This window comes from Vidua macroura, chromosome 12 (assembly GCF_024509145.1).
Source record: "Vidua macroura isolate BioBank_ID:100142 chromosome 12, ASM2450914v1, whole genome shotgun sequence".
Classification (NCBI taxonomy): domain Eukaryota; kingdom Metazoa; phylum Chordata; class Aves; order Passeriformes; family Viduidae; genus Vidua; species Vidua macroura.
The window spans coordinates 10,337,180-10,362,610 of NC_071582.1; the positions used below are offsets into that span (position 1 = coordinate 10,337,180).

At 52.3% G+C, this 25,431-nt stretch overlaps 1 protein-coding gene across 1 annotated transcript; it reads left to right on the forward strand.

Moving 5' to 3' along the window:
• The first annotated feature begins 328 nt into the window (after positions 1 to 328).
• Positions 329 to 3,565, forward strand: BCL2L10 (BCL2 like 10). Its single transcript, XM_053988915.1, has 2 exons — positions 329 to 815; positions 2,417 to 3,565. The coding sequence occupies exons 1-2, from the start codon at positions 414 to 416 to the stop codon at positions 2,546 to 2,548; spliced, it is 534 nt and encodes a 177-aa protein (XP_053844890.1). The 5' UTR covers positions 329 to 413; the 3' UTR covers positions 2,549 to 3,565.
• Positions 3,566 to 25,431: the final 21,866 nt, after the last annotated feature.

Sequence of the window (25,431 nt, forward strand, 5' to 3'; positions counted from 1 at the left end):
GGTCCTAATCCTATATTTTGCCTATATGCTCATCAAAAAGCAAAGGCTACTGCATTTGCTGGGTAAAAAACTCACCCCATGACCCTGAAAAAACTGTATCTCCTTTGATGAAAAGAATACAGGTTCGGGCGGGCCACTAATGTGGAACAAAAAACCCAAAAGGCATTAAAACCAGTATTTGAGAGCCAGCACCCGATAACTCCCTCGGCTGCCCGGCGAGGCCCGCAGCAATCTGCCGCAGACGTCTTTCCAGGGATGCGGGCGGTCCCCTTCCGATGGGAACGTCCCGTTTGGCCCCGCCCCGGAGGAGGGGGAGCGGCCGGGCCGGGCCGGGCCGGGCCGGGCGGAGGGGCCGCCCCGCCTCTTAGTCGGCGGCAGCTGCTGCTGCGGGGCCGCCGCCGTGGGCAGCCGCCATGCCGCGCTCGCTGAAGGAGGAGACGGCGCTGCTGCTGGAGGATTACTTCCAGCACCGCAGCGGCAGCGCCGCGCTGGCCCCCAGCCCCACGGCGGCCACACTGCGGCGGGCGGCGGCCGAGCTGGAGCGGCAGGAGCGGCCCTTCTTCCGCTCCTGCGCGCCGCTGGCGCGGGCCGAGCCGCGGGAGGCGGCCGCGCTGCTGGGCAGGGTGGCGGCGCAGCTGGAGGCCGACGGCGGCCTCAACTGGGGCCGGCTGCTGGCGCTCGTGGTGTTCGCCGGCACGCTGGCGGCCGCGCTGGCCGAGCGGGGCTGCAGCGACGGGCCGCGCTGCCTGGCCGCTCACCTGGCCGCGTACCTGGCCGAGGAGCGCGGCGAGTGGCTGGAGGCGCACGGCGGATGGGTGAGCGGGGACGGGGCGGCGGGGAGCGGCCTGGGGCGGGTGCCGGGACCCTCGTCCCGTCCCCGGTTAGCGGGGCAGGACAGCCCCCGGCTCCGTGCAGCGGCTCTTCCCGGGTGCAGACGTGCCCGTGTTACTGCCGGCGATGGGCGTGCACCCGTTCGCTGCTGGCCATCGCGACACGCGGTGTGTCCCCGTTCGCTGCTGGCCATCGCGACACGCGGTGTGTCCCCGGGGCTGCTGACCATCGCGACCCGCGGTGTGTCCCCTGGGCTGCTGGCCATCGCGACACGCCGTGGGTGTGCGCTGGGCCATTGGGGTGCCTGCTGGGGCCCAGTTTGCGGCGGCGTAGCCAGATCCCTCCGGGTGCCCGCGCATGGTCCCGTTGGGATGCAGCCTCCTGATACCGCACGAGTGATGCTGCTGGGTGAGGGAGCGTGGTTTGCCTTCCCCTCGGGTCCACAGACGAAATCCTGTGGATTTCGGCGAGCCGGCTGCCACAGGTCCTCTCCCAGGTGTGAGCACAAACCTGGGCCTGTTCTTAAGTACACCTGCGGTTCTTGTTCCTGTCCGTCCCGAAGCCGGTCAGGTCAGGCCTGGGGAGGAAGGTGTGGGCATTTTGCCCCGAGAGATGCACACTTGGAGGTACAGCTTTTAAGGCATTGGTGCAGCTCTGCCTGCGTTTCTGAACAAAATGTCAGCTATCCCACAAAACTGCTCGTTTCCTATTTCCAGTCCTAGTGGAATACTTTATGTCAGTACAAATAAGCACTAAAAATAGGAAGGAGGGGAAGTAGCCACTGGTTTCGTTGACTTTTCCAGAGACCAAAATGAACTTGGTTTTCCAGTGGTCACTGGCCCATCTGGCCGCTCAGAACAGTGTGGTGGTTGGCTGCAGCATACGCTGTCACTTGGCAAAATCGGCAAAATCATATTGCCTGTTCGCACAAATCAAAGTGTAAAGAACAAAGTTCCGGAAGAAATTAAGAGTATAACTTGTTTACATAGACATCTGCGGAGCAGAGTTCAAACATGACCATCTGGAGTTGTATTGCTGCCACTTCTGATTATCACAATGATCTGGGAGAGCAGCTGCCAGCTTTGCTCTGTCATAGGTCAGCTCTGAGCAGTGTCCACCCGGCCCTTCCAAGAGAGTGTGTAATCAGTCCCACATCCACCGAGATGGGACTGGCTTTGGCCTCCTGTCTTAAAAGTGGAAATTTCCATATCCTTTATGGAAGCTTTAGATGCTTTCTGAAACTTAAAGTAGGAGGAACAGTGCTGGCAACTTCCATGAGAAACTTGCCTAAAAGGGCAAAAATATGTAATGGCACACTGAGCATCTCAATAGGAAGTGTCCAGTTGTCTCGAGCTAAGTATGCAAGCACTTGTAGTACTCCTTTCTGTTGCCTTGTGCAAAGGCTCTCACAAAATGTTTTTGCCTGTGCCCAAGGCAGTGGGTTGAGACTTCCATGATTGGAATAAAGACTTCTGCAGCTGACAGAGGCTGAGCGGGGAGGATGACACTGCACTCAAAGGCTTGTTAAAGAAATCCACTTAACTGCAAGCTGAGCAACTCTGTGTCCTTTCTGTTGCTGTTGCAGGATGGCTTCTGTCACTTCTTTGGCAGACATGGCTCCGAGGCGGCCGAGCAGAGCAGCACCATTGGCAATGCCATCATGGCAGCGGCGGCGGGCATCGGCATGGCAGGATTGGCTTTCCTCTTGGTGCGGTAGGCCACGAACGGATCTTGCCGAGGGAAAGTACTCTCAAAACTGACAATGTACCAGATTTCACTTTATTTTCTATAGAACAGACCCTCTAAGAAGAAGTCTATATTTTTAAACTGGCTCAGAAAACTGCCTCACCAAATCCTTGGCTATAAACTGCTTCACTCACTACCCAGTAACAGCACAAACAAATGTGTACTAGAGCACTATTTGTGCATGTTCAAAACCTGTTGTCTCCAAACATCCTCTGGACTTTCTTTTTTGAAGGTGTAACTGAAACTTTAGCATGGTTCATGTACTGTAACTTCTGAGTGCTTGATGTTATGCTAGGAAAACATTATGGTGGGCTTGCTACTAAACCCTCTGTTCAAGACGTCTTATTTACATGGAGGAAAGTTTGGAACCCGCATTCATTAATGCTGTAAAGTGGGCGAACATTGACTGTGATCTAACGTGGTGCACAGCACTTGTAATCAAAAGGCAACTCATTTGTTGATTTAGGGCAGTTGGTGCCTGTGATGCTAGAAGCATTAGGGCTTAATGTAACATAAGGCTGAATTCATTACACTACAAGAAGGTAAGTATTGATACAGGACAGTAATGGCTGCAGTACTGGTTCCTACTGAAAGGAAAAGAATTTAAATATTAAACCTTAATTGGTATATTGAAATCCAGTGAAGGCTGGAATTTCTCTGGATTTCCCTTACAAAGTGAGAATTTCCATATATCTTAATATATTTTTGAAGTATTTATCACTGTATAATACTTGTAGCCATGACATCTTTATTTTTGTTTAAAACTTAATGCTGGTTCTTGTCACTGTAGTGCGTATCAAGCGTTGTCTTGTTTTAGTAATATTTCACTCTGTTTTCAAAATGCTGTGTATTTCTTTCAATGGTTGTACAAATTGCCTTTTGTTTCTGGTAGCTTTTGAATAATGTTACTGGGTTACTCACAATGTGTACAATTTTACTATGGTGACTTCAAAGGTGAATAAATGTTAAGTATTTTTATTTTAAAAAACCTTTCTGATTATTAGATCCGCTGGGTGCTGGTGCTCAGACAGTGAGTGTTTTGGTGGTTACCTGGATGCATCAGTTTATAGTGCTGGTGCTTTGACCTGAGATAAGGACTTGTGGAGCACCAGAGCAGTTTGATACCAGTCTCCAATGCAGTCCTGCGGTCCAAACTAGAGCTAACACAGCCTGAGTGGAAAATCCTGTCCAAGAGGTCCATCTTCACCATCATGATTGGAAACAACCTGGTGGTTTTGTAGGCCATAGCTTTCCAAAGTGTACTAACATAGGTGGGCGCAATTAGGCTCCTGTGAGAGCTGCTCCTGCTTGTAGAGAGTGACAGAGCTCTTGTTTCTTCTCTGCCAAGACTTGCTGCTGCCTCTCTCACATGTGCATGTTTTTTTACTGAAACTGGAGTTTCTGGTACTTGTTATAATGACAACTGTGCAATGTGTTGGTGGAGTTCAACCTGCTTGGATTAGTCCTGCTGAGCAGCTGTACTCTTTGAGGGTGTTGGGCTTTACTCTTTTAAAGGCTGGTCTCATGCCCCTGTCTCCAAGCTGGGGGCTCTGATGCCTGTTAAATCTGCAAGTCCAGCGGGCAGCCAACTTCCTCTTGGGAAAGCTCAGCCTGGCAGCCAGGTCAGCATCACTGTGGCTGGCAGTGGCCACCCTGCTTCTCCTTCTGCTGGCCACTGGGCCCTGAGGCAGGCGTGCAGCGGCCACAGCCCTGCGCTGGACAGAGCAGCGTTGTGCTGGCCGGCCACAGATGTGGGGAGAAGGACAAAAAGGGGCATTCAGGGATGGTAAGTCCCACGGAGGCAGGAAGGAGCTGGTGGTCCTCCCCCTCACGCTGCTGGCTCTGAATAGACGTCTGCTTGTTCTCCAACTTCCAGTTCTCTAAACTCCAGCTTGCCTCCTCTCAGCAAAGGGATTAAGAGTCCATGGTGCAGGACTGTGCTCAGTTCCTCTCTCAAGTTCCTGCAGGGATGATGCCTGTGTGTGGCATCTGAGTGCTCTGGGTATCTGCCTGCAGTCATCCAGGAGGCTGCAGTGCCCAAAACTTTGTCCACAGTGGGAGTGAGCTGGTGGGTCCTGGGAACTGAAAGTAGTTTCTAAAATGTGGGATGCTTGAGGGATGTATGATGAAAGGCATGGGGAACGACAGGGCAAGAAATGCTCTAAACAGAGGTCAAATGTCTCTCCTGTGCCAAACAGAACAAAGATAAAATATCTGTATCTTGATTTTCAGTGTAATCTGATCTGGCAGGCTCCACAAAAACAATAGCAGAGAGGATATTTATGCTGGCTTTTACAGTGTGCTCTGGAAAAGTAAAAAAAAACCCCAACAAACCCAGCCTGGAAATGCCCTTTAACAGTCACATCAGCTTTTGGTGTAAATCTGACCCTTTCCAAAGTGCAGCTTGAAGATCATTTACCAGTCTTTCTTGGCCTGGGAGAAGCTGGGAGTGGGCTTTCTAAGAGCCAGGAAAGCTGCGAGGCTGAGTCAGAAGGCTGCAGTGCAGCTCTGCAGTGAGTGGCAATACTGCCTGGAGCCAGGCTGCTCTGGTCTCTGCTGGGAGCCTGTGCTCAGTCCCTTGAGAGCAGGGGGCACAGCCCAGGCTGCTGGAACCTGGCACAGGGGGGTCACTGCCAGAGCCATGCTCACTGAGCTGCTCTCTGCTGACATGGGAATGTAGGATTGAGGAGGAGGACTTAAATCACTGGAGCCCTATTGCCTTCAGGGCAGTTCAGACTAACTTACATTTGCATGACTTCTGATTTTTAAAAAAAATAATTTCAGTTTCAGCATGACAGTTTGTCTTAATGAAGTAATGTATTTCTCAAATGAAAACTGCTGCTCATCTGCTACAGAAAAGAGAAGCAAGATGCTGCTGTTTCTTCCTTTAAAGGCAGAAAGGGAGTAGGTGGTGTTTCAGTACAAGGCTGTGTCTAATCCTCAGGGCAGCTTTTGGCTGTTGTGCTTCCTGGGCCTGTGGTGGATGCAGCAAGCTCATCCTATCTGGAGATTTGCAGCTGCTGCAGGTTCTGCTGGGCCCCAGCGTGCCTCTGCCTGCAGAATCCTGGCTTGCTTCAAGGCACCGAGTGCTGGCAGGACCTTGCATTTGAGGGAAAAGGAGTGAAGGTGCTGGCTGGGCTCTTCCATCACCTGGCTGCTCATGCCAGTTTTGAGTCTTTCCTGCTCTGCTGTGTATGAAGACCTGTGGAGGGCTGGGGGATGGGGAAGGCAGTGTTCCCACTTCGTAGTGGTGCTCACAGGAGCTGTCAGTGTTATCTGCTGGTGCTGCACCTGCCCCCTACCCAGCTCTGTTCTGAAGGGGCACACATTGTAACCACGGGCCAAGGTTGCAGTGCTGTTGCAGCAGCCCAGCTGCTCATTAAAGGAAAAAGCAATTTACTCATCAGTCTTAAGAGCACTGAACTGGCCAGTGGGTTTCTTTTTGACTTGGAAAAAATGAGGCGCTGTTAGAGCTCAAAAAACGTGAGTTGCAGGATGGTGTTATATGGCAGGTGGTGAACTGCTTTGCTGTGGTATGCAAAAAATCTGGTCTGGCACGTCTCACTGGAGAAATTGGTGCTGGTGCTGTGTCCTTTTCTGCCCATGCAAACTGCAGGGTGGTACCCAAGCCTGGGTAGGACAGGAGAGCCCTGTTACAAATGACTTAGCAATTGGACAACCAAAAAAAACCCCCAGAGAATCACTGGAAAGAAAAAAGGCCAAGTGGCACAGCATTTATTCACATAATTTCACTTCTTGTGTTCATTCTGTTTAGATAATGAAAGCAAACTTCTAGGTTTCACTTCTGTTTCTCCGACTGCTTTCCATACCAGACTCAAACTGCTTTGTCCTTGCCAGGACAAAATGCTTTGTGGAGAGAGCAGTCATAGGTGGGAAATCTTGCTTTCAGGTTTAAAAGGTATCAGTGTAATTCCTTCTTAAATGCTGCCATTATTAGGAACAGTTTTAAATGTTATCTTCAAATTGTTAACAATTATCCTGTCACTAACTGGAGTTTTTAAATGAGAACAGAGTTAAAAATAAAAACATAAAATCCTGATTTACTTGAAGTCAAATGCAGGAAGCCTAAAAATCAACTCTCTGCTGAACTAATGAGATCGTTTTGTTGGATTTTTTTCTCTGCCTGGGCTTGGTCTATTTGTTTAATTCAAATGAGAGGTGGAAGAGAGGACCTGGCTTTCTTTGTCAAAGTCTCTTTTCAAACAGGCTGTGTCTTTCTGCCCAGCCTGTGGTAAGTTTCTAGCACTACAGCCTGGAACTGGTACTTGCCCATTGGCAATCTCATGGTTTCTGGATGTTCACCCAAGCTGGTGTGTATTGCACATTTCTTTCAGTTAAGAATTAAACCTGCCAAAATGAGTGCTTAAATTCAGCTGGGGCCATGCTGGCCATGGAGATGAGTGAAACTGTGGAGGTCTGTAGTAAGAGACTGCAGTGCAGGGCATTGAAAAGCCTGTGTGCAGAGAGCCACTGTAGACCCTGCAGAAAGTTAGTGTTTTCTGGATTTAATCCCTTTAATGATTCTGACCTGTCACTACAGTTCACTTGAGGAAGTTCTTGTGTTTGACCCAACCTGCTCTTTTGTTTGTCTCTGAACAGCTCAGCACATGGTGAGTAACAGCAGGAACCCCACACCCTGCTTACAGCATCTGGTACTGTCTTTTTTTGTTATCAAATGTGGCTTATATACTTAAGAAGCAGTGTGGGGAAGGGTGGCCTGGTTCACTCTAAGCACAGGGGAGATTTCTGTGCTGCATTGCACCTTGGGGGGCCTGGACGTGGCAGCTGGAGCTCTGCTCTGGGCAGCCTGCTCCAAAGCCAGGAGTTCTTGCTGGCACTTTTAATTTGCAATGCATAATAGTAAAAGGGCAAAACCACTTGACTTCATCAAAGGCTGGGGAGAGAGCACTGTTTGTAGTGTGCTACCTAATGGCTGGTTGGCTTCTTCCTTGTAGCTATTATTGTCTTCAGGAGAATCCCAGGCTGTTGTAATTAAATTTTGAAACATTAATTATGAAGCTTTACGATGAGCTCATTGGGAACTCCTAAAACACAGGCAGAGCCATGTGGCTCAGGTGAGGAGTTGGTGCAGGGCAGACAGTGGTTACTCCTCTCTCTCTGGGAATTGCCAGCAAAAGCTCTCTCATCACCCAACCTGCTGGCACACAGGCTGGACCCTGCTGCTCCTCTGGCTGGACATGGCTGCTTTGTGCCCCTGCCAGCCTGGGGCTATCCCCAACTCTCCTTCAACAGAGGATGTGCTCCCAGAGCTCCCAGCAGCCTGCCTGCTGGAAGCACGGCCCTGCTGGGATGCACGCAGTGCTGTGCTGGCCTGGCAGCATGGGCATGGCTGCCTCTTGGTGCCAAGCACGAGCCCATGAAGCAGTGGCCATACAGGTGCTGCGCTGGGTGGGTGGTGGTTAGATGAGTCTCTGATGATTCTGATGCATGAGCAAGAACAAATTCCACCAGTCATGAGTGAAACAACCTTGTAAAACGGTGGTGGCGTGATCAGTGGCAGCTGGGAGCTGATGGTGCTTGACAGGCAAGGCAAATGTTTGTTTCCTGATATCCAGCAGAGATTTAAATGTGGAACCTAATTATACTGGGAGCCTACAAGTGATGAGGTTCCCTGAGCATTTCATACCCGAGCTGGATTGCTGGTGTTTCCAGGTGCCAGTGCTGCTGAGGAGGGGCTGCATTTCTGCCTGGGCTGTGCTGGATCCTCACACAGCCCCCTGCAAAGCAGCACCACTGGGCTGTGACAGACTGTGACAGTGTTCCTGTCACAGGGGTCTGGGGCTGTTGCACAGCCACTGCCTGCTCTGGAAGCTTTGGCCTGCAGTCAGACAGTCAGTAAGTGGTTTCTATCCCAACTCCACAGAAACCCCTGAGCTTTCTGGCTCTGAATAGTCTAAAATGTGCAAGGTTTTAATATTTTCTCCTTTTTTTTTTTTTTCTTTTTCTTTCCCCCAAACACCTATGTGCCCTGAAGGACAGAGACCTGCAGTGCCTGACTGGCAGTCCCAGCCTGAGCACCCCTCCTGCCAGGGCTGCTGCACAGCACAGGTCACTCACGGCTGTGGCAGGAAGAACCTGCCATCCTTAAGTGTTCTCACTGCCAGTCCTGTAGGCAGCTCTCTGCCACAGCAGCATCACCCTTCATCTCATCTAGAAAAAGGAAAAAGAATTACTCATAAACTCTTTTGAAAAAAGGCACAAAACAGCACAAATCTTGCCTGTGTCTGTTTTTAAATAAAAGAAAAATCATCTGGGGTCTTGTGTATTATCCTTTATGTTCAGAGCAGAACACCTGCCATTCTGAAACCCTTCCAGGTTTCCTGGTCACTTTTTCCAAGCAAAGTCCTGCTCCATGGGAGGAAAAGGTTAAGCGTGGGAGTGAGCAGGGTGGAAGATTATGTGAAACAGAAATCCCGGCGCTGTTTGTTCTGCCATCTGCTCCATGCTCGATCCAGGCTGTGGGTGGTTTCCAGAGTGCCCCTGCTCCCCTTCCTGCATGGCTGGCAAAGGGCTTTGAACTGTTGGAGCCGCATCCCCGCTGTGCCGGGGGAGCTGCCCTTGGCAGGGCGCAGCTGGGTGCCGTGGGCTGCCAGCAGCTGTGGGCAGTACTGGTGGCCATGCTGGAGCTGCCGCCGAGAGCCCGCTCCAGCAGCAATGCAGAAAAGCCTGGACTTCAGTGCCTGTGGCACAAACTCAGTGAGTGCCAGGGGGGTCAGGGTTGGCACATCTGTGCCATCCCTGCAGGGAGCACTGGGCTAGGACAGCCACAGCTTCCCTGGCACTGTGCATGGTTCCATCATTGCAGCCATGCACCAGTGGTGCAGGACGCTCCCCGGTGAGCAGGGCAGCTCCTGCCCACGTGAGGTGCTGCCACCATCCCCACGGAGCAGCAGCAGGGCAGGCTGAGCCCTGCTCAGCTCTGTGCCACACACCATCCTGCTGTGATGAGATGTGCTGAAGTGTGGGAGGATGGAGGTGGCAGGTTTTTCCCTGATTCAGGGACAGCTGGTGAATGAAAGGTGAAATCATCTTGCCTCTTACCCCTAGAGCCCTTTTCTGCTTTGCCTCCTCCCCCTGCCCCCTTTTCCTGCTCTCCCCTGGTCCCCAGCCTGGCTGTGCCCGGGGCTGGGGGTTGTGCATTCCCTGTTCCACATCCCCCTCTGCCCCCTGCCCACCCTCCCCACAGTGTGCTCCCCACTTGGGAATGTGACCTTGCTCTCTAGATTATTTACAGACAAAATATTGCTGCAGGCCTGGGGAAGGGTTTTCTGTGTTGTTTTTCTTTTTTTTTTTTTTAAAGTGACTGGATTCCACAAAAACTGAATTATTCCAAGGGCGTGGGGGGCCTGGTGGGAACGCTTTGCTCTGTTTGGGAACAGGCTGCCTGCAGCCATCTTCCCTGGCCAGCACAAGGATGCTAGAGGCTCTTAGTTTCCCCAGCTATACGGAACAATCTGTTTCTGGTTTTCTTGGAAAAACCCACCCCTTGCTCGGGGCAGGCTGCCAGGACGGGACACGAGCATTAACAGGGCTGTGGCACACATGTAACCAGGACCTGGGCTGCCTCCCAGCGTGTGTGTGAGCAGGTGCAGAGAGCTGCCTGTGGGTTCGTGCACATTCAGGGGTGCTTTAGGTGGCTCCCCTCCCCACACCCCTGGAGCTCTCCACTTCCCCTCACTTGGGAGCTCCTGGGTCTCCTGCTGCGCTTGCAACACACACTTGGTTTGCTGAGGACCTCAGACAGTGCTGTCACATCCGATCGGAAGCTGTGGTGGGCTGATTTCTCCTTTTTTTGCTTTTACTGGCAGCACCAGCAGCTGCCCTTTTCCTCCTGCTGACAGTTCTTCTGTCTAGCTGAACTTCTGAAAGCCTCATGGTGGTGGTTTCCCATTGAGCAGAGCCCTCGCGCCTTTGACCTTGCACGGCTGTAGCCGTGTCCCCTTCACGTGGCTGCTGGAGGCCACTGCACACAGCAAGGAGTTGTTATGTTCCAGCAGCGTTGGGTGTTTGGGAAGGGGCTGACGTGGGGTCCCTGGGTAGCTCAGGTTTCCTTACAAGGTCAGCATAAGCCTTCAGGTGCCCACAGCCTGGGAGTTGTCCCGAGTAAGGCTGTGTGCTCAGCTTTTACTTGGGAGTAAGCACTGTCAGCTGAGCTGAAGTTGATCACAGACAGTGAGCGCCTGTTTTGCTGTGGGAAGAGTTCTTGTGCCAAATCCCTTGGTCTGGCCCGGCATGCAGCGTGGCTTGATGTCTCTGGAGAATGAGATGGGGCTGCTGAAGGTCTGGCAGGAGCACACTCTCCTCCCCGCTGAAATTGGGGCTGCTGCCGGGAAGTTGCTCAGCAAGCCTGGCCACAGGGGTTTACCATGAAGCAGGCACTTGCACAGCTATTCCCTGCCTGCTGTGGGGTAGGTGCCACTCCTCTGGAGTGACTCCAGCTTTCCCAGTTTGTGGAGGTGATGGTCTCTTCCAAGCCCTTGCAGAAGTGTTGGGTGCAGGAAGGATGCTGGGCAGTGAGAGGATGCTGGGGGATGGAGATAGTGCCCCTCTCAGGCAGGACCTTGATCAACCAAGTGTGTTCAGCTGGTGGTGGTCTGGAAGCCCAGTTAGCAGCAGACCCATCTGGCTGGTGGAGTCATGGGAAGTGCTCTGGTCCCTGTGCTGGTTTGGGAACTACTGAGCTATGGAGCGCTCTGGGCAAGTCATAAATAGCATACTGCTTATAAACAAGGGCGAAAATCAACAGATTTTGTTCAACAGAATTGTGAAGTTTCCCTTGTTGAGAAGCCATAGGGAAGGCTGGGACAGGAAGACAAGTGGTTTATTATTTTAGTCAAATCCTTTTCTTGGCTGCAGCCAGCACATTCAGCAGTGTGGTAGAAACTCACCAGGTGAGAGACAAAAGTACCTGCTGAGATGAAGTGCAGAGGCAGCAGATAAAGGGCATCACGGGGCTGTGCCTGCAGGGACTGCTCCTTATCAGCACACCTGCTGACTGCATTGCAAAAGCAGCCCCTGGTCACCTGTGCCTTTGGGTAGCTGGGGAATTTTCAGGAGTGTTGCTGTTACCCTTTTTTTACCATCTGGCAAAGCAGGAGGGAAGGGAGCACTAGGTCTCAGGCTGCCATAAGAACGGGACCCAGTGCACCTTGCTCCAGATCTGCTCTGTGTGCATCCAGGTACGGATAATGCTGCTCCTCACTAACGGGGTCTCTGGCACTTTGCTTCCAGCCCAGAATTAGTGGCTCAACTGGCCTGAAGAACCAATGGTCACCAGCCCCATGCCATGCAAGGGTGCAGAGCAGCCCAAGTGGGTTCCACCTGAGGAAGGGGTCCAGTGAGGCTGCTGCTGACTAGCTCTCCAAGCTCTCCATATTGTCAGGCTAGCAGTGTCCCAGTCTTCAGAGTAAGCCTGGGGATTTCACGGGTGCTCGTGCCCTCTTAAATAGGAAATTTGGCATCCTGAGCTAAGCATCTTCTCTACCTGTGTGCCCCAAATGGTTAACAATCCCAGCAGCAATGGATGGGTGGTGAGGAGATTGATTGCCTCCTGCAAGGTACATAAAGTCTCGCTCTTCTGCAGAAACACAACACTTGTTCAACCAGGTAAATAACTGGTTTAAAATCCCCTCTTGCAGCAGCTGACCCTACACATGTTTATCCAAGTGACTGGAGCTGTGCCAGTCTCTCTGGTAAGTGACCTTTCCCGAATTTTTCTTTTCAAGTTGACATTTAAGAAGGGGGGGAAAAGTCACAGCAACAAATGGTGTTTTAACAGTGATAAAGCTTTACCCGTCAACAAAGCCAGGAAAGCCACGCTGGAGCCTGTGCTGGTGGCTCTGCCATCCCGGCCAGAGTCCATATGGACAGCACTGGCTCGTGTTGCCTGACCTGCTTGGGTCTGCATGAACCAGCATCTGCAGTATCCATGGGCTGCTCCTGCTGCCTGGGCTGGGCTGCATAGTTCTGCAGCTCCTGGGAAAGGCTCCTGGGTGCAATTAAGTCTAAGGCAGCTGCTGGCAGCTGGAGGCACTCAAAGTATAAGTTCATTACTGCAATTCAAATGAGGAAAAGCCTTAAATCTCTGAGAAGAATCTGGGTTTGGCAGGCAGTGGAGTACTTAGCTTATTGGGAAAACACCTTGGACAATTTTGGTAAATGTTCTGCTGTGTGTTCAGGCAAGTAAAATTTACCCATAGTTTTCATGTTCCTTGGTTCCCAGCTTCAGCACTGCCATGACTTACCCCTTGCTCCTGACAGTGCCCTCACACAGAGGTATTTAAACTCTGAAGCTTTGGAGGAGGTTTACCTCTTAGCCCAGATGCCCAGTACTTGAGCTCCTCTTCCAGGCTGGAAGTCCCAAGGGCTTCACAGGAAGCTGCTCAGCACATTTGGGTTCCCCAAATCCTGCCCTCCCCACATCCTGGTGGATGCCATACCTCCAGCGTGCCACCTGTCAGCCACTCCCATCTCCACTGGGCTCTGCAGCATCTCTTGCATGCTCCTGCCTTCTCTGTCTGCAAAGCACCCACAGCCCTCCTGGCCTGCCCCTGCAGCCCTTTCCCAGGCTTTTGGCTGAGTTTCAGATGGTGAGCAGGACTGAGAGCAGCAGGTGGTGTTGGTGTCTCCCTGCAATCCTCCCTTCCAGCTCCCCTCCACAGAGTGCTGGTCCCAGCCTGGGGCCATGCCTGCTCAGTCCTGTCTTGAGACGAGAAATTGAAACAAGGACTTCCCAGCAGGTTGTGTTTCCTGTAGCATGAGGGACAGGCGATTCTTGGGTGGTTTCCTGGCTTTTCTTGCAGACGTCCTGATGGGAGTGGCTGCAAAAAGGCAGGAGGCAAGGAGGGGGCAGGGGCAGGGGCAGCACTGCAGTCAGACAGGGACATGCTGCTGGCTCAGGGTGGCCCTGGGCAGCCCCATGCCAGAGACTTCTGGGCTGACAGCAGCTTCTGCTTTGAGAAAGCCACTGTTTTGTGACAAGTCCCAGTTGAGAAACACCTAAGTGCCTCTGTCAAAAGAGGCCTGACAGATACACTTGGCTTTGTGGTTATGCTGGTTCTTGGATTTAATCTATCTGTGCTAGAGGAAAAAAACAATAACAAAAAAGCCCAGGCTAGTGGAACAGTAAAGATACTTTTAGTGAACTGACAGCCAAGCCTTGTCTTGGCTGACCATGTCCCTGTGCCAACCCAGTTCCACAGGCAGGGCACCCCAGGCTGGCAGCAGCAGGGCCAGCGGCTCACAGAGTCCCTGTTAGGGGTGTCCATCTGCCACAGTTCTCCCCACTCCGTGCTGTCCCCAGGAGGGCTCTAGCCCTGAACATTAGCGTGAGCCAGATGAGCTTCTTTGCTGGGCTGTCGCTGAGTGTTGCTCGTGTGAGGCTCTGCGGCTGCTTGGCAGTGATGGCAACTTTGGGACCTCATGCAGTAAGTTACCTTTAATCTGCCGTGGCAAGAATGCTCATTTTGCTTCTGCTCGCTGCCAGCCCTGCTGTTGGCTCGCTGCAGGGTCGGTACGTGAGCCCTGGAGCGGGACAGCCTGTATCCGGAGCCTTCCTTCCTCTGAGATAACGTCACTGCTGGAAGCAGGCAGCTATTTCGGTCCCAGGAATGCCAGTGGATGATTTCACTTTTGTTTCATACCCGATAACCTTTCCCATCACAATGAGAGACGACGTCCGTGCTCCCTGCGCTTCCGTGTGCGAGGGGAAAGCCATTCAAGTGCCTCTGCAGAGGAAAAGAAAGAGCCAGGTTAAAAATAGCTTCTGATTGTCCATGGAGCCGGGGCAAAGGAAGGGCAAAAGCCTTGTATTCCAGTCCCATACACTGGGAGCAGCTTTTCTGGCTGAGCCAGGGCATGAGGACAGCGACTGTGGGAATATCTGGTGTGCTGGCTCTTTGCGTCAGCCTCATGGGGATGGGAAGGTCTGTGAGAGACTTTCTTCTCCATGCAGAGTCGTCCTGATGTGGGGCTCCAGGAGCGCTACAGACACTTGTCACCTGCATGTCTCTACCCTTCCTGCCCTTCTCCAAGTCCTTTTCCTGCTGGTTGCTGGATGCTTTGTCAGGAGCTCGGCGAGACAAACTCATCCCAGGCCTCAGGCGAGAAAAGTCTGGTCAAACCCAAATTGCTAAAGCTCAGCTCCAATTTTTATTTCCTGTGGGGAAGGACTTGGCCAAAGTAACTTGGTTTTTTTTTTAAGCTTTCAGCCTTTGACTTCCCACGAACTGCTGACCCATCATGTGATGGGACATGGTGGGGCCAGTGCTGTGACATGTGGTATTGGCACTTATCACCCTGGTGCTCGTGTGGGGAAGGGCCCCCAGCTGCCCCCAGTCCCGTGTGTGCTGGGGCATGGGCAGCACCGGCTCCAGCCTCTGGCAGTGGGCAATCCCCATGTGCTGTCAGAGGGAGGGCAGACAGCCTAGGTACCAGCAGACCCCATTCCTTACAGAGAGATGCTTCCCTGCTCCCCGTGAGCAACTGCTTCCTCACGCCCAGCCTGGCCTTCAGAGCACAGCACCGGCCATTTTATGGGCTGTCAGACCTGGGCTCCTGTTTGACCAGTCCCTTTGCCCAGTGGGAGGTTTTTGCTTAGTCCCCCAGCACATGACTTAGAGGGTGGCTCCAAACTGCTGTTGCTCTTCCTGGGCTGGAGCCTGTTTACAAAACAGTGGCTGAAAGCTGCTATTTATCCTTATGTACACATCACATTCGGAGTTGCTAAATAGGCAAGCCCAAAATGAAAGTCATCTGGGTTTTCTTTAATTAGAATAAAATCCTGATGAATCACGAGGTTCTGTACCTCAAGGATGCACCAGGAACTGACTTTGGCTGCAGACAGCAAGGTACAGCAGTCAGCAGAGCCGGCTCACTGCCTTGACATCTGCTGGAAAGACTTGTTTTTCCCTCCCGAGTCACATGCTAGCTTGTGATCTGATCATGAGATACAAAGGATAACCTTCCAATATTTACTCTTCTCATCTGCAATTTCAAAAGGCAGGGGAAAAGAGCAAAAAGCAGCACAAGGGAGGAAAACACAAGCCCCCTTTGCTCATTTGGTTAGTGTTGCTGTAGGTGCTGTGCTTGTTGCTGGGACAGGGCAGGAGTCTGGCTGCAGCGCCACGGGCTGTGCTTGTGCCTGTTGTGGCCATAATGGAGCATGTCAGCGTGGGCAGAGCAATCCTTGCTCTGTGTTCAGCCACGTGGGCATCCTCCCCTCCAGTGCCACCACACCTGTGTGCCAGCAGAGGTGGGCAGGGGCTGCCTGGCCCAGAGTGACCTGCACTGGCACAGGCAGGGCAAGTCCTCCCCTACGGCTGCCCAGCACTGGCCCTGTGCCATCCTTCAGCATTCAACTTTCACGTTTTATTATAAATGTCAAAGTGACATTTTTTATAACAATATCCTAATGTAGTCAGCCAGGCAGGTGGAGTTACTTGTACGTGCTCTAGTCCAAAGGTTTATAGCAAGCCCAGCTGCAAGATTAAACCAGAATCACCCTTGAATAAAATCCCCTATATAATCTTTGGGGAATTTTTGCTAGTGCAGCTTGGGTGCATTTACTTCTGTAAGCTGATGCCTATCAAGGGCCAAAAACCCCCAGAACTGCATCATGGTGCCACAAGGGCTGTTGGCTTTGAGGCTTTCAGGCTACTGAAGGCTTTGAGGGAGCTCCTGCTGCAGGGAGAGCAGGACAAAGCAGTGGGCAGGGCTGTGTGCTTGCTGAGCCACAGAGGTGTGTGCCATTGAGTATCAAATCTGCCACAGGCTCCATATGTGCCACAAACCTGAATTGCCTGTAGAGTGGGATTGCTCTGGGAATGGCAGGCTGGGGTCAGCAGTCTGTGTCTGCCTTCCCCAAACTGTGTCAGGGGAGATGCTCCAGGCAAAGCCAAAAGGGCTGTGCCTGTGTGTGACACACGATGTGTCAGCCAGACACAGAGTGAGGAACACCACCATAGCTGCCCTGGAAAGTACATGGAGGACCAAGAAGGGGCGGATGTCACTGGGGAGAAGCAGCCAGTAAAGACTGAGGGATGAGGGCTGGCCACAGGCTGGCCACAGCTATTCCGGTGTGACAGGGCCGAGTGCTGCGGTGTTTCCAGTAAAAACACCCACTGGTGTCAGGTGGGGAGGGAGGGAGGGAGGGAGGGGCACAGTGGGAAGATGCCTCACCTAAGAGGGAGGGCACGAAGGGAGGGTGTCTGCTGAGTGCCTGTGGTGTGGTGAAGGGTGGTTTGTGCCAGGCAGGTAGATGCCAGTGTTGTAGGGAGCATGGCTGGATGGTGGATGAAACCAGCCTTCAAGGGCCAGCTGGGCCCTGTGCCTTTGCCAGGACCACAGCATTCATGAGAGGGGCTTGGGTAGCTGGGACTTGATACGGTCCCTGCAGGCAAAGCTGGGGAAATGTGAACAGGAGGTGATTTTTAATTAAAATCCAAACTATCCGTTATTAAGGGCTGTCTCCAGTAGGCATGGTTATTTCTGATTTCAGGTTTTGGGAAGTCTTGAAACTCTCTAAATTCAAGCTGTGTTTCCCCTGCTATTACAGGAGCTTCACATTACAGTGTCCTAACCTACCCTCCCATGTCCACACTTAGCTCAAAGACCCATTTTTTTTTTTCTCAGAAGTAAACCACTTTCTTTCCTTTGGCAAATATTTCTGTCGCCTCTGCTGCAGCATTAGCCAGAGATAATTAGGAGGGCTGTGATGGGATGATGAGGGGTTTGGTATGGACTCATCAGTGGACATGTGGGACAGCAGTGTGTCTGCCTCTGGCACACAGCATTTGGAAGGCATTTGGGTTTTGTGGACCTGGTTGACCTGTCACTGTGCCCTAGAGGCATTTCTGAGCACTGTGGTTTCCTGGTTCACTGGGCTTTTGCCTGCCTCTATGAACATTAGAGCAGGCCTGACCCAGAAAGCTGGATGCAGAAGTGGTCAATAGTGATGGTAATTGGCCAGCAGCACTATCTGGCTCCTGCTGTCTTAGTCCCAAAAGAGATAAATGCATTCAGAAAACATGTAGGTGTTCTGGCTCCTATGGCTGCCTTATCAGCTGGAGGAAGCTTCAGCCTGTGGTCCAAGAGTTGTGGAAGGCTGAGTTTACTATGCCCTGGTGAATGACTTTGGTTCTTCTGGTCCCCCTTCCCAGTGGCAGCGGTTCTCCAGCAAGTTTTGCTGTGTGAAGTGTTTGTTCTGCAGCAGGAGAGTGCTGAAGGCTCAGGTGAAGGGTGGCAGCAGGGCAGGTGCCATGGGAAGGGGCCACAGCAGCTCTGGCTGGGATCCCACCAGGGTGAGTGCCTGGGGAAGGAGATGCATCTGCTCATCCCTGAGGGTGTAGACACTTGCTCCTGGACAAGAAAGTAGTCCCTGTCCATAAGGAAATAAACAAATCCTAAAGAAAATCCTTTTGGAGCAGTCTCCTCCTGCCTGCTGTGTCCCTAGGGGACAACAAGGGCTTTGTAACTGCTCAGGGCTCTCGGCAACCAAAACAAGCGCGGCATGAGCTCAGCGGCTGTAAATCAGCGGGCTGCACCGGCTCCAGCGCTGCGCAGATTCAGAGCCGGCTGCTTTGATCTCAGATGCTTTTATTTCATACCCTCTGCAGAGATAGACACAAGGTCACACTAATGGCTGATACTTGAAAAACTTATGTGGCCTTTATTGATTTTGGAGTGATTAATGAGTCAAGGGAAGGACAGTGATTCATGCACATGAACGGTGCCTGGGAATGAGCAACGCTGCTCAGGGTGGCCTTTTAATTCCATATTCGAGCCTGTGTCCAGCTGCTTAGGGGTGGCAGCATTGCTCTCACAGACGTCTTTGCACTGGGCAAACACCTGTTTGTACGCAGTGAGCTCTCGTGCCTGCGCCTCGGTTCTGTTTGCCTTGCTTTTTGCTGTCCCTTCTGAAAGGGGATCAAAAATAGCCAGACCTAAACTCTCACTGTAGCTTTGTTGACAGAGACTCTTGAAGCTTTCCTGCTGCTATCCCAGGTGGCCCGAGAGGAGAGGCCTGGGAAAGGTAAAGCACAGTGCCTTGCCCAGCCTCACGTCAGGCAGCAGAGCACCCACAGGAGGCATCCTCCAGCTTTGGCCCTCTGGTCACCAGCATGTGAGCTCAGTGAAGGAGCTTCAAAGCTGGCTGCTGTGATGAGCCTTGCAGACAATGGTTTTCCAGTTGTTTTTCCACTCCCTCAAGCATGTGCAACTTCCCAGAGGCTGCTGAGCTGTGCCAGGATGGACACCCTCCTTCCACAGCCTCCATCCCAGTGCACCCTGTAGATGGGGTCCACAACTCCCAGTTCACTCTGTGCCACACATTCAGCTGGAAACTGATGCAAGGGGAAGTCATCCTAATTTTGGAGGGGGACATCAGGCTCAGTTTGAAGGATCTGGGCAGTGGTTATGCAACTTTCCTTTTATTTTAAGAAACTTCCCCCTCTTGGTTGTCCCAGCTTTGTGGCCATGACTTAAGCCATCACACTGCTGCCAGAGTTCATTCTGCTGGGCTCACTGCTTTCACATGGCCTGTCTTGCTGAGGGGGTCAGAGACCTGCTGCACCTCTTTAGGGCCTGAGGACTTGCCACAGCTAGGGATTCATTTGTTGCTGGCACTGCTGGTTATTTTTTTCTCTCTTGCCATTTCCTGATATTTGTTCCTGTGTACATTGAACTATGCCTGTGTCCTCCAGCTCCCCAGCCTGACCTCCAGAGCTCTACCCCAGCCCCCCGTGCTGTGGCAGAGAGAGGTCCCAGCGTGTTGGGGCACACTGCCCTTGGGGAAGGGCACAGGAAAATGTTCCTGGTGGTACAGGCAGGTGACAATGCCCACCCTGCAAGCGGCTGTGGTGCAGTGCCCATGCTCCTGCCTTTGCTTTGCCCACCACCAGCACAGACACAGACCAGCCCCACACCCCCATTCCTGCTCAGGAGTGGCTGCAGGCTGTTGGCTCTCTCCAAGGGAAACTTAGGGACAGGGGTGTTGGACCCAGCGTCATCCTGCTGACTATGGCACAGCAGGAGAGGGCAGGGAGCATCACAGGGAGGCACACAGAAAAACATTGTGTGCTCCCAAGTTAGCTACCAGGTCAGGTTGGTTTTCCTGTTTACTCCCTAAGTGGAAAAATTGGAAGGGAGTGAAAAACATCATCCCCTTGGCTATATAAAGCTCTTGTTGTGTGGGCACAGAAATTTTACCTTCTTTTCATTTTTGCCTTGGTGTTACCAGGTGTGTGGCATGGGCTGTAGTGTCAGTAAAGCAAATAAAAGGGGGTGCTTGGAATAGCAGCTCCTCTGCAGGAGATGTTTCCTCTCAGACAGAGAACTCGACTCCTTCGAGTTGTCTGCTGGTGAGTGGTTGTGTTGGGGTTCTGCAAAGCATGAGGGTCACAGAGGGTCAGGCAGGGCTTGTGCTGGTTGTGCTGGGGACACACAGAGCCCGAGGTACACCTGGCACTCCCAGCTGATGGCTGCTCACATCTCAAAAAAAGGGCAAAAGGTGAAAAAATCACTTTATCCCTACAGCAATGTGAGGGTAGGTTGCCATGAAAAGGTTGGCTGGCAGCTTGGCCAGCAGGAGTGAGAGGTCGGAGCAGACAAGACATTGCCATGCCAGGAAACTGTTTACAGCATCAGGATGTGTTATGGGGATCTTAAACCCTGTGATCCCAGAGATGTTGCTAAACCTTGTTTGCCTTGGATTGTTTGTCCAAAAAGACACCAAGGGATAAACTCTTTCTTCCCTTTGTAATTGCCCATAATCTTATCTGAAGCCTCCTAAGTGTCCTAGAGACTTCTCCAGGCGATAACATGGAGATAACTACCAAACAAAAAAGAAGTCCAAGAGCAGCTATTTTTCAGGTCTGCTGGGGAATAGCACCAGTTTCTTGCCCAGCTTTTGTCACCCTTATTTGTCACAGGGAAGGAAAGGATGCCCAGAGGTGTCCAAGTCTTGTTTAGGGAGTGATTGACCTTTCTTGCCTTCTTGCCCCTCTGGGATAGCTGAAGTTGTTTTGAGGAGTAAAGTCTCAAAACTGCTTTGGCTAATTACTAGAAAATATTACTGCATGAGAGCTGCAGCCCGTGGCTCAGCTGTCCAGCTCCCTAGGCCAGTGGGGTTTGACTGTGTCTCACCAAAGGGTGTTTTTGCTGTGTGTGTTGTGGGCCTGCGGATCCCCTTCAGGTAAGGGGCTTGCTGCTAGATCTGGTGGTGGTTTTCAAGGTACCTTTTACTTCACAGGGTTTGTGGATTCTCACTTGAGAGAGGAGCATCTAATCATCTCACCATAGACTTAGAAAAATATGTGCAATTGTAAAAAGGATCTTCCAAACATAGTATTTCCTTTAAAATTCAGTTCAGTGTCTGTGTCTGACCAATCTTCCTATAACATTTACTGCCTGTCCAGTTCTGGAGTCAGGTCCTGGATTCTATGTTAATTATGGTTGCTTCATCCAGTTCATTGATTAAAAATGTGACATTTCAAAGAGAAAAGAAAAAATTCTTGTCTGACAAAGTGTCTCCCTGATACTGGTTCATGGCTTAGATATGGTTTTCAGAGTGATGAGCTGGCCAGGTTTTGCTGCTGTTTTTATGTGCTATGTGACCTTTTGTGTCATTCTGGTTCTTAGTCAAAATGCAATACCAAGTAAGAGCTGTACCAAATGTGAGCATCCTGTGTTAGCACCATAGCAAGTTACTGTGACCAGATCTATTTTCTGCAAATCTTTCTTGATTAGCAAAATAAACTGTTTAAGGGAGTAGAGCTAAATCAATCAAGGCATGCCTTGGCTCTGGGTCATGGTGATTTGCCTCTAGCATTGTCCTCTTTACTCCTTCAAAATACTGGCTTCTCAGTTTTATTTTGGATGAATCCTTCAGCAGCTGGAGCTAGGGCAGGACACACGTCCACTCTCCATGCCATTGGGGTATCCTCAGTCCAGGTGCAATATGTATTTTGGAAGTTAATAAAAGGGGAGGTGAAGGGTACTTCAATGTCGGGTTCTTCCAAGCAAAGCAAACGAATGGGGCAAATGAGCACTTCACTACCCACTGTAGTGATTTCATTAATGCAAACCAGTTCACAGTCAGTGAGGACACGCTGTCAAAGCAAATTGATTTTTCCTACTGTTTTGCTCACCCACTGCAAGGCTTTGGGCACTGCCAGCAGGGCTTGTCCCTGGCTCGTGGGTGTGCCCTTTGCTTCCCAGCACTCAGCCCCACACGCCTCTGGGTTCCTTGCTGGCCTGGCTGCAGGGCTCTGCCCACAGCTGTGCTCCGAGGGACTGGGGCACTCATGGTACAGGTCCCCCCTGGCAGCACTGCTGAACCCCAGGAGCAGGTCCCAGGGGGAGTCCAGCAGCTGCAGGAGGTGGCCAAAGGCTGGTGTGGGTGGCAGGGCTCACCCTGGGCCCTGGGAGCACAGGGACAGGCGTGGGGCACTTACAGCCCTTGGCCCGACTCTGCTAAACTTCACATTGCAGCTGTGTGCAGAGGCTGCCCCAGTTCGCCCGGGGGTTACCACACATTTTTGTCATGCTTGCAAAATGCTGATACCACAAATTGCAAAAACCAACCTCATCCTCATCTGATCAGAGTGAAACCAGCACAGCTCTGCACGACGTCTCCAGCACGTCCGGTCCCCTGCATGCTCCTGCAGGCACATAGCTATTGCTCAGACATGCTTTCATTTGCTGCTTTCGGATTTTTTTTTCCACTGAAGACTCCGTGGCCTGTGAAAATGGCTGGTGACCACTGCAGCCAGGGTGCTTGCTGCCACAGTTACTGCCTGTGCACTGCCTGTTGCTGAGGGCTGATGTGGCCTTTCCATGCACAGATGTCCCCACTGCCAGCACCCAGCTTCACTTGACAGCTCCTCATGACCTCGCCCTTGTCTCTGCAGTGGGACAACCATGTGGATGAATGAGTGGCATGCAGGCACTCTGGGAGACTCTGGGCATTCCCAGGAGCAGAGCTGCTGGTAAAAGTAATATATTTAACAATTATTACAAGTCCTGGAGGCTCTTTAGCGTGTGGGGAGAGTTGCTTACCAGCACCAGTCCTCATGACAGACCACTTCTGTCTGCTGCTGGACTGTGCTGTGGCTGGGTGCTCATGCAAAATGTTGGGGAGCTCTCCCAGTTACTTTCACTAGAGCTTACCAGGTGGGTTTAGCTGTGAGCCAAGCTGGAGCTCAGCCCCTTCCAGAGCCTGATGGCAATGCTCTGGGTGTGGCTGGGCAGTCCACGGGCGCTGGGAAGGACTCAGGTAACAGGCACAAAAAACGAGGGCTGTCACAAGATGCTGTAATCAACTGCAGCCCTGAGTTAGAGCCGTGCTCTGCTTTCAGCATGAAATGCAGCAAGGGCAGAATTAGCCCATCAGTCCCACTGCCACCACAGTGGCAGGGCGTCTGTGCAGAGCCATCAGCTGGGGACACACAGGGCCACAGCTCTCTGCCTTAGAATGCCATATCATATGCTGAGATCATATGGTTCATCTTGTGTCAGAAATCAAGTGACTCAAAAAATCAGGGTGTGAAAGTTCTTTGGCAATGCTAAAAGCAAAACGTAAGGAAAAAATTCTCCTTCCCTTACTCCATGAAAATTCAACATTGTGCAGATGATCTAAAATTTTTTTGAAGTGCTAAAGGCTGTCTGGATTGTAAGTGTTTTATACTGGGGGCAGGGATCTCCTGTGTCTAAAATAGATGAGACACTTCAGAGGGGAGCCTGTAGTCTTTCCAGACAAGAGATGCAAGACATACAGCAGAACCCTGCTATTGTTGGAGGCTGGCTGTAGGAAAAGCAACTGCAAATGGTCAGTCTTGATATTCTGCTGTGCTTTGTACTTAAAAGTACATATTTTGTCATGACAGGTGAGGAGAAGCTGAACCTTAAAGGCTCACCTTGCTCTAGCAGGAGGCCTCCAGGAGGCTGTCCAATTTGACTCCAGCCCAGGTCATTATGCTGGTCCCACCCCCTCCAAAATTCTTAGTTTTGCACCTTTTCCTGTTTTGCAGGAAGATAATTTTCCAAAGGCCCTTAGAGCCTGGCCTGCATGCCTTTGGCACTATACAGGCAGGCATGGCAGGTGGATATTCTTGTTTTGAGCACAAATAGGTTTGTAGGATGCAGCAGAAGCTTTCTGGGGTGCTGGACTTGTCAAAGCCTGGCTTCATCCCCTCTGCCTGAGCCGGGCTTTGCAGCGCTTGGGTGTTCCAGCCGCTGGACTAGGGGTGAGGGGACACATCACACAGGGCAGGGACAAACCAACACTGCCCCGACACAATCAGCATTTCTAAATGAGCACTGATTTAATCATCACGGCTCGTATTTCCATTCCCACCTGTCACCTATGTCAGCTCGTTTATGGGGACACCAGAGGGCAACTAAATGAGGAGAGCACTTCGGCATTACACGGCAGCTGGAGCAGCAGCTGAGTGAGGGCATTACAAGGCTTCAAACACCTCCACTCTTGGCAGAGCCGCCCTGCGGGGGTGGGACACATCCCCCCGGGATCGGGCTCCCCAGCAGCACGGCTTCCCGCGGGCCCAGCAGCCGCCCGGCCCTCCATCCCGCTGTCCCTCCGTCCCTCCATCCCTCTGTCCCTCATCCCTCTCCCGTCCCTCCCCTTTCCCCGCTTCCCCCGGTGCGGCCGGGGCTGCTGCGCGGCGCCGGCTCCCCGCGGTGGCCGCGGCGTGCGCAGCTGCTGGGGGCGAGCAGGAGCCGGCAGCCAGCCTGCCTTTCCCGGGGAGCTGGATGAACAGCGCCAGCTGCCAGGGAAGCAGTTTATATATACATACAGGATGTATATATACATACACTCCGAATGCATACAGGGGAACACGTATCTCCGCGTGTGTATGTACACACATAACGATGCGCGTCTCTGTGTAAATTTGTGTGTGTGTGTATAAACATGCATGGGTGTATAAACACGGCTAAAAAAACGCGTATAAATTCTATACGTGTATACATATGCGCATAAATATATTCATACATGTGCGCATGCACACTCAGTGTACATGTACATGAAATATCCATGCTCCAGCGTGTGCACATGGACATATGCACACACACATACACACGTTATTCGTGTGCCTCTACACACGGGCACACCTCGGTGTCCCCGTGTCCTCCGGGTGTCCCCGCGCCCCTCGGTGTCCTCGTGGCCCTCGGGTGTCCCCGAGCACCCGGGTGTCGCCGTATCCTCCTGGTCTCCCCATGTCCCTCGGGTGTCCCTCGGTGTCCCTGAGCCCCTCGGTGTCCCCGTCCCCCCGGGTGTCCCTGAGCCCCTCGGTGTCCCCGTCCCCCCGGGTGTCCCCGCGCCGCTCGGTGTCCCCGCGCCGGGCCCATCCCGCTGCTGGCCGGCAGGTGGCGCTGTTGGCCGCGCGATCCCCGCGGCGCCGGGAACGTGCGAGGTCAAGAGCGGCTCGGGAAAGTTTTAACAATTAAAAACATCGCTCCATTAATCTGTAAGTATGTAACGGAGAAATGGGGGGAAATGCCTTCAGGAGAGCGGCACAGTTTTCGAATGTATTTCTCTTAGGAATGGGTTTTCACGCGTCTCGCGTCGCATTAGGATGGCTCCGCTCGTGTTTCCGCAGCCGGTAATATCCTACTGGCTTGTACAACTGAAGTCACTTGGGGAATGAGTGCTGTGCCTGGCCAAATAAGCCGAGGGACAGCAGGGCTTGTCCTGGCTGGGCCTGGGACCCCGCACACTGCAGGCTGGCAGCAGGAGGTGGCCCTGGGCATGGCCACGCAGCCAGCGGGACTGGCAGAGCCGCCCCTGGCTTGCCCCTC